The 15,000-nt window shown below is 36.0% G+C and overlaps 1 protein-coding gene across 1 annotated transcript in view; it reads right to left on the bottom strand.

The window, feature by feature from the left end:
• LOC135202551 (sodium-dependent serotonin transporter-like) overlaps positions 1 to 15,000 on the bottom strand; it is a 344,867-nt gene that overhangs the window by 68,346 nt on the left and 261,521 nt on the right. The window contains exons 6-8 of the mRNA XM_064232032.1: positions 14,096 to 14,234; positions 11,099 to 11,233; positions 10,056 to 10,159 (exon numbers count right to left, since the gene is read on the bottom strand). Of these exons, the coding sequence (XP_064088102.1) occupies positions 10,056 to 10,159; positions 11,099 to 11,233; positions 14,096 to 14,234 (378 nt within the window). The remainder of the gene's footprint in view (positions 1 to 10,055; positions 10,160 to 11,098; positions 11,234 to 14,095; positions 14,235 to 15,000) is intronic.

The following is a 15,000-nucleotide window of genomic DNA, read 5'->3' as shown; positions in this document are numbered from 1 at the left end:
TTCGTGGGTCACTGGACATGGCAGATACATGGACATGGCTCGGTTATTGTTATCATTCAGTGTTATGTGTAATCCTTGTTATTGCTAATCTAATTAGTGATGGAAGTATGGATAGTCATCATATTCGTAGTAGTAGCAGTGGTAACGTTTAAAATATTCACGCTTTTATATGGGATACTTTTGTTTGAGATGATACAGGGGGAACAAAATAACATATGTGGTGTGTAGAAAAATTAGGAAGGATTTACTTCACTGATCGCTTCCTCTGGTGATTAAACAGGTTTATAGAAACAAAAACCTTCCAGTTGCTTAACTGGGCATTTGAGATAACCATCATGAGATTGTTTGAGGTTATAATGAATAGTGAAGAAAAGAACCAAACAAACCGTCAACGGGAAACACAAAAGTAGACGCACAACATCACAGACAGACGCTTGCTTGATTTCAAATATCAAGTGGAACAATAATCAAACAAAGACATGAATGGAGACTTAGAAGTAAATAACAAATGAGTCAATAATATATAATTGCAACACGGTAGGACATAAACTAAGAAACAAATAAACCAACAGCGAACGCATACTCAACGAAGAACCCATCATTAATACGACTCATATCAATGTTCGGCTGAATTGTCCGTGTTAGGAAACAGAAAGTATAATAAAAGAATGATATCGACAAAGTTCTACATTGTTAGATATACTCTATACAGTGTTGTGAAGAATATTCTTCCCTCCAACAAAACACTTCAGAGAGAGAGAGAGAGAGAGAGAGAGAGAGAGAGAGAGAGAGAGAGAGAGAGAGAGAGAGAAAGATGAATTCTATGTGAAAACTGGCTTTAAAGATATAAAATGATCTGCCAAAAACTATACTCGGTGAAAGGAATCTGCAGTGTGTCCACCAGTGGAAACTTGACGGTTGTGGGAAAGAGAAACAGACTAAACTTGGCCTGAAACGTCAGGCGAGTGGAAATTTAAAATCAATGAATTTTTCGTCATTTGGAATGGAGCTCAACTGTGGGGGAATGAATCGGGTAGGTAACTGATTGTAAATATACAATAAAAAGAAATTACATTTTTCCTACCAAAGATATGAATCACGTTGAAATATCAAAAAGAAACAGAATAATGGGTTTAGGAAGCTAACGGAAATAGACAAGCTATACGACAGCGGAGTTAAGCCACTCCTTCCCTTTCTGCTGTTTCTCGCTTCAGCTCGCTTCATTCATTGATTGATTTCAGAGTAGACATATTTTAAATTGTGCACCAAGAAAATATTGGTCTGTCTATTTTGGTCCTGGCAGCATATTTGCCTACCAAGTGCAAGGTCCTAAGTTTGATTCCCGGCTGAGGATGGGCTGATGTATCTCCTGCAGAAGTAAGCAGCTAATTAAGTACCTGGTAATGTTTGTAGCCTTTAATTTTTTCACTCTAATCACTGACATATTGGAGGCTATAGCCCTGATGATAGCCATAAGTTAATCGATGAAACAGCTTTTGGTATAAGAGTCAATAAATGGCGTAGCTAGCAGTAATTTTTGTCTTAAATTTCAAAAAAAGAAAGCTATGGATGCCACATGTTCATTAGCATTTAGTGAATATTGACAAGAGGAAAACTTGGCCCAAAAAGTATAGTTGATATAATATATATATAATTATAATATAATATATATATATATAATATATATATTATAAGATATATATAAGATATATTATAATATATATATTATAGATATATATATATATATATAAAATATAAAAAAAATTTTCAATAGTATATTATTTTAAATATATATTATTTATATATATATATAAATAAAATATTAATATATATATCTATATATATATTTATATAATATATAATAAATAAATTATTTTTTTTTTGTTTTAATATAATATATATTATATATAGATTATATAAATATATAAATTTAAAATTTTTTTTTAAAAATTTTATATACTGTTAAAAATAATATAATATAATATATATATTAAAGATATATAAATTATAATATATATATATATATATATATCATATATATATATATATATTTAGTCGGAGCTACAAATGTCCTTTAATATCTAATTCGTTCTACCTCGGCATTGATATATTTTCATATATGTAAAACGAAGGGGAATTTTTTAGCTGATATAATTTCGTCCCCTCATGGGATCGAACCACCGTCCAGTGGACAGGGACGAAATCAGGACGACAGTGATGTTAGCGATTCGGCTAACAAGTGATTTCGTCCCTGTCCGCTGGACAGTGGTTCGATCCCATGAGGGGACGAAATTATTATCGACTAAAATATTCCCCTTCAGTTTACATATATGAAAATATATCATTTCCAGGTAGAGCGAATTAGATATTAAAGGACATTTGTAGCTCGAATAATTTATATGAATCACAGTGATGGGATAATTATTCATATATAAATATATATATATATATTATTAATATATAGATATATATATATATATATATATATAGATAGATATATATATATATATATATATATATATATATATATCTCTATCTATATATATATATATATATATATATATATATATAGATAGATATATATATAGATATATATATATATATATATATATATATATATATATAATATATTTATCTATATATATATATATATATATATATATATATATATATATATATATATATATATATATTATACATATACATCATATATGCGTGTGTGTGTGTATTTATAAAAGGATAAAAGGCAGCGATCCCTTCCCCATAAAAAAAAACTCTGATCTTCTTCCAGTTTGGGAATAAAAGATCAAGGCAGCTTTAAAGCCAAAAGTCGCGAGCGACGAGCATGAAAAGCTTCCCATACACTGAAAATAACTTTCAGCAATAAAATGGCTGCGCGTGAGAAGGAAAGGAAAAAATAGCAGAGGAGGAAGGGAAATTAAAAGACAGAATTAACCGGGATGAATGGGGGAAATGTCAAAATAAAGTATACGGGAAATGAGAGAGAGAGAGAGAGAGAGAGAGAGAGAGAGAGAGAGAGAGAGAGAGAATTGATGGAGTGAAAACACTTAGTAAAGTTAAAATTCCAATATAGAAATTTAATCAATTGCGCGCGATGAAAATTTATGAAACACGATAGTGAAGGCAATACAAGATGGTTAAGTAACCGATGAAAGAAAAATTAGCTCTATCTTTTCACCGAGCAGGAAGGAGTAAGTAAACCTATTCTTAGCAATATCCAGAAAGCTCCAAAATAATGCAATATAGTTAATTAACTTCAAAGATCTTTCCAACTAAAAGGCCTAATGTATAACAATACTATACCAGATGCCAATGAGAGAGAGAGAGAGAGAGAGAGAGAGAGAGAGAGTTACCAAAGAAAAAGGAAGAATAGGGTATTAGATACAATTACAATATAATAACATAAGGCCGAGTAAGGCACATCAACATAAATAATGCGCAAACAAAAATTTCGTTGGTATTTCTAAAGATTTTTTGTAGTGAGTTTTATGATTTCATCACGACTCATTTCTACACTTATGTCCTCTACACACAAATACTTTTAGAGATTAAAATCTTACCAAATAGTTACCTAGCTTTACTGCAATCAATTGCTATCCATCAAAGGTTCCAACGTCTGCTGCAAGGAGGGAATCCACATCCTTTGTCTAGCAACTCTACAGCGATTTTGGAGGAGAAGCGAAACGTGTCTTCAAATCTACTGGATTTAGTCTTCCTTGCTTTTTCTTTACTCGCCTTCCCGCTAAGGTAGTTACATTCAATGTTGAAATATGATTGAAAAACCCTCCCGGAATAGGGAACATCAGGTAACTCTAATAAAAACACAAATAACAGTTGGACACGAACAAGAAAGCGTCGAGGGTAAGAGTTATTCAATGACCGCGTTCATTTCCCGACCACGAAAAGTGAATGTTGAGCCCAAGTTTCCAGATGAGTGAACACCCAATCCACAGAATATTCGAAAGCTGAAGGATTATCTCCAAATGCAAACCTCTGCATTGAGCCAAAAGTCGGGAGCTTTGATTTTAGACAAAAATAGAATAAATTTATCCATAGTAAAAAGTAATTAAATTCTGCGACCCATTAGCAATGTAAAATCACAACCAATCAAACTGGGAGCAATGCTTGTAAAAGCAGAAGTTCGTGCAATAATATTAGAAACAATAACGATATTCCTAAAACATTCAGAGACAGCAAACATCCGCCAAAGTAGAACACTCCATCCCCGCAAGAGGACCGTCTCCCCAAAAGACATACCTATGGCTCCCCGAATTCAGTCACTTTTCTCCAGTCAGAGGGCCTCGATCTTTGTTCAGATTCTTATAAAATCCAAATAGAGTTGTTCTTGCAGAATCCAACTACCAAAGAGACAAACAAGATGAATTTAATTAGACGGTAACGCATGAGAGCTCAGTGGTTTCCTTCGGCAGGTCGCATGAATGGTTAATATATGGTATATAGCAGAGGAGGGGCAGCAAGTACAGACAGGACTTTTTTTTTCAGAAAAAGTAAAAAAACACACACACTCACCCACATACAAAAATTCTTGGTGCAGAGTTGACTTTAAACGAGGAAGCTAAAGCTGACCCGAAACGATAGGCCTTCGAAATTCAATAGCCTCGGCGCCTTTTTAACATGACATGCTACTTTATTTTTTAATTCATTCCATTTCTCTCTCTCTCTCTCTCTCTCTCTCTCTCAATTTTAGCTATTTATTGAGAGAATGTAGTTTACTGGCATATTTTTTCCTCTTGATTCATTGCCCAGTGTTTGGATCAATCGCTTATTAGTTTGGTTACCGAAGAAGTACACGTTACACTTTCGCTGTCATCATTTTGTTCTTGTTAGCGGAGTTGTAAGTAAAGTTGTAAGTCTACTCAGGTCTGGGGTGATGCAAGTGAAGTACGTTCTTCCAGTGACCTATACACTTAAGACTTAGTGTCAAATATTTTACAGTATTTACAAAAAATAATTTAAGGAAAATGGGAAGGAGTCCGGAATCCTCCTTCGGTGGTGAAATATCCACTTTTAAGAAGGATAGAAATATAAAAGCCTAAGAACACAGAGGAAATGGAAGTACTTGCGCCTTTGTTGTCAATGTAGCTGAAAAGAACATATACTAGCTGGATTCTGAAAGCATTCAATAATAATGAACTAATGTGACCTCAAATAGCAATATAAAATAGAAAAAAAAATATTGAGGAAAAACTTTAACCATCAGGATACTTTAATGAAAACTTTCATCGAAATCAGAGAATAAACAAAACGATCCTTAGAATAATAATATCTAAAACAGTGCCTGTAGACATTTGTGAATAATAATAATAATAATAATAATAATAATAATAATAATAATAATAATAATAATAATAATAATAATAATAACAATAATAATAATAATAATAATAATAATAATCCTGAAAAAAGGTAAAGAGTACGTGTTCCATATTTCACTAGATATGAAAAAGCCCGTTTATCTTACTTTAAACTTCTTTAAGATTTAACCCTACAGCAAACCTCATGTTCACAGCTAACAGGGCGAAGGAAGTGCTTGGAAGATCCGTAAGAGAATTTAGGTCCTAAGAGATTTTCATTGGCTGGGAATCTGGATTTGATCTAGTATTTGAGAGAGAGAGAGAGAGAGAGAGAGAGAGAGAGAGAGAGAGAGAGAGAGAGAGAGAGAGACGGGATAGTCTGATTAACTAACAAAATAGAAACAGTGAAGTAAACATGAACGAAGAACATTTCTCTTTTTGCTCGTCATTGAGAGAGAGAGAGACAGAGAGAGAGAGAGAGAGAGAGGGGGGGAGAGAGAGAGAGAGAGAGAGAGAGAGAGAGAGAGAGAGAGAGAGAGAGAGCATCACAGGAGGTGAAGGAGGCGTGAGACAGGATTGCAGTGATCTCCTCTGCTCTTTCCGATAGACGTATACACATTCCCTCTGGCCTCACTGGCAACACTGCCACTTGGCGTCCTCTTGTCCTTATTTCATCTTTGTACAAGTTTCTCGCAATGCTAACATTATTCTCTCTTCATAAAATTGTACAAAATCGAACTAAAACACAAACTCGACCTGTCAGGGAAAAGTACAGAGCTGTACGTGAGTAATTCGAATGAAGTCGAAGGAGGAGTTGTGTCACCTTCATGGAGGATCGGATGCACTGAAGGGTTCCAGCTCCTCTCGCGGAAGCCAATATTCACTGGGAAAGTGACACTTGGCGTCTCGGAATCCATATGATTTGCGGTTCGTCAAGGCTGTGTATTTCGGGAAGGGAAAAAATAATCAAAGCAAGTCTAGGGAACGGTGATTTTTTTTTGTTAGCTTTCCATTCTAAATATTCCTACTAGTTGCTTGATGAATAAAGATCATCTTCCGGGTGAGTCACTTTGTAGATTTACCTATTTCAGTAGGCCAAGAATGACGAGCAAATGTATACGAGATATGAAGCATTATGATAAATCATGGGATATAACAATACTCATCACGTACCAAAATTCTTCAACAAATATACGGGGCTTAGAGCATAATATTGTTCCGCCTGTTAACAAAAACAACAACATTAGTAATAATACAGGCGTAAGCGATGGAGCTCGCCACAGCGAAATTCTTTGGGAACTCATTACCGAGAAATTTCTAGCTTTAGAGGCAAAGTTTTCCTCTTGAGGTATATAGTTTGTTATGAATATTCGTTAAATCTCAACGCAAGCAACTACAGACAAAAAGGATCTTGAAGATGATCCTCAACGTCATCGCTGACATCGTCACTGATGGAGAGAGAGAGAGAGAGAGAGAGGTCACGAGAAATCCACTTATCCGTCACTGCAGGGATTTGGCAAACCGCTGCAAATTTGGTTTACGCCGAGTCCATCGATTGACGAGAATCCATCGCAGTCAGATTAATATTCAGTTGTTACCGTGCAAAATTATGAAAGCGGCTACCCGCAAGTATTATACGTGTTATTGATTATAAGCTCAAGAAGAAAATTCGTAATCATATGTTAAAGGGTCGTGTTACTATGCAATAGCTTATAGTCTTATTTACCGATACGCGTTTCTATTGCTTTTACCCAGTAAATACTTATTGGTACCATTATTTCCACCTGTCTCTTCTTGAACATTATCCTTTAATCATAAAAGGCTTTCTCTTTGTTCATCATGTGCAATTTATAAATACTGACGAACATAAACAAAACTTAACGTTGCTAGGAAACGTGTACGCAAAATATTCTACTGACAAAACGTCGCAAGATATCGGTTTCAGAATGTTAAGGAGGAAAAGGGAGTCAGCCTAGACAGACATAAAGACGTAGTATTGCAGTTAACCTGAGGTTTCAACCTACTTGCAACGTCCCTGTTATGATGACGATCAAACTACAACTTTTACTTTGCAAGCTGCATGAGAGACCAAAGCTGCAAATGACGACCAGCAATTGAATCAAAGAAAGAAAGGGAAGGGGGGGTGACGAGGGATGGTGGAGGGGGTGGGGGGTGCGAAGGGTTTGGGGGTGGGGAAGGAGGAGAAGTCGTAGTAAGTCATTAAATTTAAAAGTTTTCTTTCTGACAATAATAACTTGATAAGAGTCTTAACGAAGCAACGACAGTGAGAGACGAAACTCCGAACTCGGAAAGAAGCGTTTTTATTTTTTTTTTATTGAGGTTTTTCCTGCTGATTTTGTTGCTTTATCTTTCGTGGCATCCGCTGCATGACATTACAGAGGGGACCCCCGTATTCATTTTTCATACTACATGTACGCGAATCTGGGTCTAAGGCAGTGGTTCTCAACCTTTATATGACCACGCCCCCTCTTAGAGTCGGTCCTTCCTTCCACGCCCCCCTTCCATATGGGAGTAAAATGCCCTCCCAGACTAGAAAAAAAAAAGAGAAAAAGAAGGGGTTTCGATGGATAGTGAGGGAGGTCAATAACTACAAAACATTGTCAGCCCAACGAGCCTAACTAGAGTAGTAGACTCTAGGAAAGTAACGTTTAAAAGGCGATACTTCTGCATTTTTTCATAAACCTCTGAATGTTAGTTCCTCACTCGTTAAGAGAATAACGAATATAATTAGAGAATTTTTGTATTCATTTTTCCCCAGGGCTCGCGCCTCCCCTGGAAATTGCTGACGCCCCCCAGGTTGAGAACCACTGGTAGTGGTTCTTAACCTTTTTATGATCACGCCCCTCCAGGAGTTGGCCCTCTCTTTCACGTCCCCCTTGCATCTATGAGTAAAATTTCCACCCATATTTAAAGGAAAAAAAAAAAAAAAAAAAAGCAAGAGAAGGAGTTTCGAAGGATAGGAAGGGAGGTCAATAATTACAAAACATGGTAAATCCAACCAGCCTAACTAAAGTAATGGACTCCACGAAAGTAACGTTATAAGGCGATACTTTTGCATTTTTTCATAAAGTTTTGAATATTGTTAAGAGAATAACGTATATATTAAGAAAATTTTTTTTCTTTAGGGCTCGCGCCTCGCCTGGAAATTGCTGAAGCACCTCTGGGGGCCACGCCCCCCCAGGTTAAGAACCACTGCAGTCTATAACATGAAATGGGGCTTCGGACGAAAACCTAGTCGTCATTCAGCATAACATCACTGTCTTCATGTGTCCTGTATTCCTTGAAGAGATCGAGTTATGCCGTCTACAAATATCCAAATAATAAATCTTTCAGGGAGGCAGCAAAGACAAGAGCAAAACAAAAGCTAACAACAAACAACAAACCTAACGCCAAGGCCAAAGCCGAAGATGAGCAACGACTTGCACTAACAAGGCAACACCGTATAATGGTCTCTTATCAGGCTCTGATGGTCGAGAGAGAGAGAGAGAGAGAGAGAGAGAGAGAGACTATAGAACCATTACCATCACATCTTCAACGCGTAATTCACCATTCTCTCTCTCTCTCTCTCTCCTCTCTTCTAGCTATACGCGGAACAAGTGCAAGCGTTCCGTTGCACACAAAAAAAAAAAAAAAAAAAAACATCAACCTAGGTTTTTGAGTGTTGAGCTCTGGCTCTCAAAATTCAAGACGATTTCGAGATTGCAAACAGACAATAAATGGTGCATCTCCAATTATTTAAAAAGAGCTCCACTTCCATGTAACTCCAGTACCTATTTAATGTTGACTGCGTATGATCTCCGATTTCGACTGGGAAAAGAAAAACGAACAAAGACGCCTTTCATAAGTACTTGCACGAACAGAGAGATTAATTACGCCTTAAATGGGGGAAACAGATAAGGAAGGCCCTATTGATGGAGGAGGAGGAGGACGAGGAGGAGGAAGAGGAGGAGGACGATGACGACGACGACGAGGAGGAGGATGTGGAGGAAGCTAGTGTTCCTCTATCAAAATCTATCGATCCACAAACCCTCAACAAGTATTCCAACAACGCTGTGATCGAGAAATAACTATGCCGAGCTTGACATAATCCAATGCGGTATAGGCTTAGTGAATGTCCTATGGGTATTCCGTACAAAGGTATTCTCCGATAAACACTATCCTAGGCCATTTTTCCAAAAGAATCTCTCTCTCTCTCTCTCTCTCTCTCTCTCTCTCTCTCTCTCTCTCTCTCTCAATAAATGAGAATTTTTACTTTGCACGAATGAATGTGCATTGATGGAGTATATATTTAATAATTTTCGAATTACTTTATAAGCATACAAGCATTGGCCATTCCTTGTAAGCAAACGCCACAAACACTTGATTCATCCGGAACACTTGACGGGTTTTTTGAAGTTTTGCTCATCCAAAGAACAAATTTATTACAAAACGAAGAAATTTGACCGCTGCCTCTGTGACTGAAACAATGAATTCACGCTTAGTGGTATGAAGTTCGCTTTTGGACAACTAGTAGCCGCCAGCAAATCGGATTCCTATAGTTGATTCACGGCAGCACAAATTATAAATAATCATATGAGATAGTCATACAATGCTAGAAGGAAATGATATTTTTGGCTCCAGATCAAAGTGGAAATCGTCATATAGAACTTTGCAACCCGTGCCTGGCTACACGGGAACGATGCGTAAAAATAAACTTACCTGTAACAGTTGTTGTTGAATTTGTTGTAAGAAGAGAGAGCCAAGAGGGTTCCGAATCCGGGTCCCAGACTGAAGAAAATCTGTGTGGCCGCATCAACCCAAACCTGTCACGAAGAATCATGTCAGAATCCAAGCTACTATCTAGCATAGAACGTAGCAAACATACACTTTATAAATATACATGCACACAGACACACTCACACACGCACACACGCACACACACGTACACACATATATATATGAACGTACGTATGTAAGTATTTATATATAATCGCTTACACACACACACACACACACACACACACACACACACACACACACACACACACACACACACATATATATATATATATATATATATATATATATATATATATATATATATATATATAATGTGTGTGTGTGGTGTGTGTGTGTGTGTGTTTGTGTGTCAATATATATATATACTATATATATATATATATATATATATATATATATATATATATATATATATGTATATATATGAGTATATATGTGTGTGTGTGTGTGTGTGTCTGTATGGACTGGATTTTGAACGATATTTTGGCTTGATACTGTGCTTATAAAAAAGTCATTTGTGTTTATCTATCTATCTACTATCTATCTATGTGTTTGTTTGTGTGTATATAAACATATATATATATAATATATATATATATATATATATATATATATATATATATATATATATATAGTGCATGTGTGTGTTTGTGCACTTGCCTACTTTTCACCGAATCCAACATCATCTACACTTCATTTCTACAAAGGGGAGTTTTCTCGACCATCCCTTCATATCTATTTTCATTCCGCGACCCACCTATTCTTTCCTTCTTCTTTCATTCGATGCATTCACGCTCAGGCGAAACAACCGCTTTTATTCTCCCACCATGCAAATTAACATTCATTGCTTCATCCTCCTGGCATCCATCTATCGTCATAACCTTTCTCTTGTTCATAATCCCTGTCAACTTTAAACTTCTCCCAATAAAGAGAAACTAAGGAATCTCTTCTCTCTCACTTACCCTGGGTTTGTGCAGCATCTGGAATCTCGGAGTCAGGTAGTACATGATGCCGTTGGCGGCTCCAGGTAAAGTCACCCCCCGGACGAGCAAAATGATCAAAACGGCGTAAGGAAACAAAGCCGTGACCCAGACAGCCTGTGAATTGCAAATAAGAGAATCATATAGGCAACAAATAAAAGAATAATGATGAGGATAATGATAGTCAACGACAAATTATGATGAACTCTATGAAAATAATTGACAAAAGAATGAATGTCTTTTTATCAGTGTTAAGAGTGCTGTTGTAAACTACAGTAAATGAGGCTTGGAAAAGGATCACGAACATTTTAGGACTAAGTGACTAATTACTGTTTTTATCAACAAATTTTTCAGATCATAAAACGAATCATTTCAATTCTCTCCCCAATACTTCTGAAAGACTACGTGCCTCACTGTGACTCATTTCCAATCCCACAACCCTTAAGTCCTGCTGATGCAAGATTTCAGGTACTGATCTTTTTCATTTCATTCTTATACACAGCCCTTCTTAGCAACACAGAGAAGCTATTGAGTAACCCTAACTTTACAATTTTTTATTCGTACCCTGAACAACTGAATTGTGTATATATATATTATATATATATATATATATATATATATATATATATATATATATATATATATATATATATAGATAATTAAAAGCAACCAAATATTTTTTGTGTATAACAACGCTAGTCTACGGATAACACACTCCACGTTTAGATTTCGCACCGTCCCACCGGAGCCTTTTATCTCTAGCCACTGGCATGCGCTACATATTTATACGTATACAGAAGCGAGATACCACCTAGGCATCAGCTTCCAGACGATACGTAACAATCCTGGGGTGCGGACTTGCCATCCAGACTCTCCCTGATATCACCGTCATTTTGACAGTAGAAATTTTCTTTATCAGAAATAGAACATACAACGCTTTCTTTTTGAGACTTCATGTAAATAATATGGAGGGTTGGAGTCTGTCCATAAAACATCTACTTAAACAATTCACGGAATGCGCCCGTCTTTGAGTGTTAGGAACGCTTGGAAAAGCCTCATTTAGCTGAGAAATATTTCAGATCAGACTATGATCATAATTCTTTTATTATGAAACATTGAAATATATATATATATATATATATATATATATATATATATATATATATATATATATATATATGTATATGAGAAAGTAGCTCGAGGATTAACTAGATCAGTTATAGTAAAGCTCGTTGACCATCACAGATTTTTTCGTCTTTTAAAGGCGGAGGTCAGATATCAAAAGTCAGAAAGGTACAGGACAGAAATCCATCACATTTGTGAAAGGCCTTTTATATTTTCTTGACAACGATAATCACGTTGATTAGGCAACACACCAGAAAATATATAAAAATATCAATGTAAATAAAGTCGCGAATAGCAGCAGTTGCATGAAAAAAAAGAGAAAGAAAAAAGCAATATGCGTTTTTCATGTGTCTGTAAAAATACAAATGGCAGACCACTTTGAAGAAGAGGAGAAAAATTAACACTAAAACTTGAAAGTATTATTATTATTATTATTATTATTATTATTATTATTATTATTATTATTATTATTATTATTATTATTATTAAGCAAGTTAGTCAGTGGTGAAACAGTCATCCATAGGAATAAAATTGTGTACTACAACTTCTTTGATGAAGTTTATATAACATAATTTTTCAGACAGCTATTTAATCAGAACTAAATTCCAAGCACTCACCGGCGTATATGTATACAGGAAAATGAGCTTGAAGTTGAGTGCCAAACATTAATACTTCATCTTCGCAGTAGATCATGAGTAATACTTATCACGGAAGAGGAATAAGATATAAGTTCTGCGTATTTGGCAACCTCTGGCGTCACGTGACAGAAAACGGAAAACTCGGCGGAACTTTACAACTGTAGCGTAATACGTTTGGCAAGGAAGAAGCGTCCTCCCCGAGATTTTGGAGAGTTTGGGAAGGGGCGATGCTCATCAGGAAATGGACCGGGACAAAACAGAGTGGGGGACCTTGAGATTCTTTCGCGTAAAAAGACTTGGTATGAGAAGGACGCATATTGTCCTAGTTAAGAGGAACTGCTTAAGGACAACGGCATCAAGAAAAGAATCCTTATCGTTGAGTCGCTAAGGAAAAAATGGCTCTCTGCGCATCGAGGATTTGGGAGGGAAGCCATCTCTCCGAATGCGACTCGATTTCCCTCATGCGAGCCGGAGCCAGCCAAGAGGAAGAGCAAAGCATCAGCCTGCCAGGATATAATGCAACGTAGAATGTCGTCGTATTCTATATAACATGAATGCACATTTAAAAGCAATAGGTGGCACAGTATCAGTCGGGTGCACTTTTCCTTTTATTATAAATACCGGAAAAACTTAGGCCCATATTTCCAGAAAATGTGGAAGGAGGTGACAAATGTTGGTTACCGGTGATGTCTAGATTTTGACGTGATTATCACAGCGTTATAATAGTGGCCGACTTAAACATTTATCATATACATACTTCATTTTTTTCCTAAAATTCACTGTTATCAATCACCAAAAATCAATGTGACTACTTTTCTGCAAGTAACATTTCTCTAGTGCTCGTGCATGGATGCAGGTTCCACTTTAACATGATTAACATTTCCCCAATTAAACAAAATATATACACGACAATAAAAATAAAAGAATTCTTGAGTGAAGTCACGCAAAGCGAGCAATACATCCATCTTGAAATGAAATGACACAAAAATCTTACAATCGCTTCATTATTTCCATGTGTCCATAATCTTTTCATTTTCAGAATCACAGTGCATACGTAATATTTAAAATAGAATTATATTACAGAAGTAAACGTCCAAATATGGTAGAATAAATTATAAAAATGAAGAGACGCCCTATAGGTTCAAAGCTATCTTAATGTCTGATACTGGAGTGAAGTGGCTGATAGGGAGGAGGAAGTTCTGCACTTCATACCTACCTTGCCTGTGGATTTGACACCTTTCCAGAGGGAGAAGTACACCAGCATGAAGACGGACATTAGGCAGAGGGCCAGCGAACCCTTGACGGGTCCCAGGTCGCCTAAACCAGTTGATTTGTCTACTTCCAGGACCTCGTTTCTGTGAAGAGTAAAAACGAAAAGAATATATATATATATATATATATATATATATATATATATATATATATATATATATATATATATATATATATACACACCACACACACACACACACACACACACACACACACATATATATATATATATATATATATATGTATGTATAGATAGATAGATACATTCATCATTAACCCATTTGACCTATAGTGGGGTAGGCACCAAGAAAAGAAACCACGCCGACCACTACCACTTACACACTTAAACTTCGAAACTATAAATAAACCATTGTACAAAACGACCAGCATGTTTTGCTATTTCATATGCCTACACGAAAGGCTCTCCAGCAACACGTCAAACCTCCTGTTAACACCGAACCATTCATCTCTATCTAGCGTGCGCTCTCTTGCTCTCTCCCTTCCCGGAAGTTGGACCCATCCTTTGTAATACCTCTTTCACATCTTCTGTTAAAATAATTTAAAAGTTAAGATAACGTAGAATGTGAGAAGAAAAAGAATTAGCATTGTCTGTTCGAAGCAGGAAGATAGCTGTCACTGCTTTGGGCCGCGTGGTTCCATTTTTTTTTTTTTTTTAACAATCTTGCGATACTGGTGACTTTGTTTAAGACTTGTCTCTTTGCCGAGAAATCACGTGGAAGGATTGCACCATCTTTCTCAAGTCTAAAACGTTTCACATATGTCTGATGCTTTTCATTTCATATAAGTAGTAAGAGGTGTTTTTGTTTTGAAAACTATTTAATATAACCA

The sequence above is a fragment of the Macrobrachium nipponense genome, chromosome 30, assembly GCF_015104395.2.
Source record: "Macrobrachium nipponense isolate FS-2020 chromosome 30, ASM1510439v2, whole genome shotgun sequence".
NCBI lineage: Eukaryota > Metazoa > Arthropoda > Malacostraca > Decapoda > Palaemonidae > Macrobrachium > Macrobrachium nipponense.
Note: the sequence above shows the minus strand (reverse complement) of the source record. Positions and strands in the feature narration are given on the sequence as shown.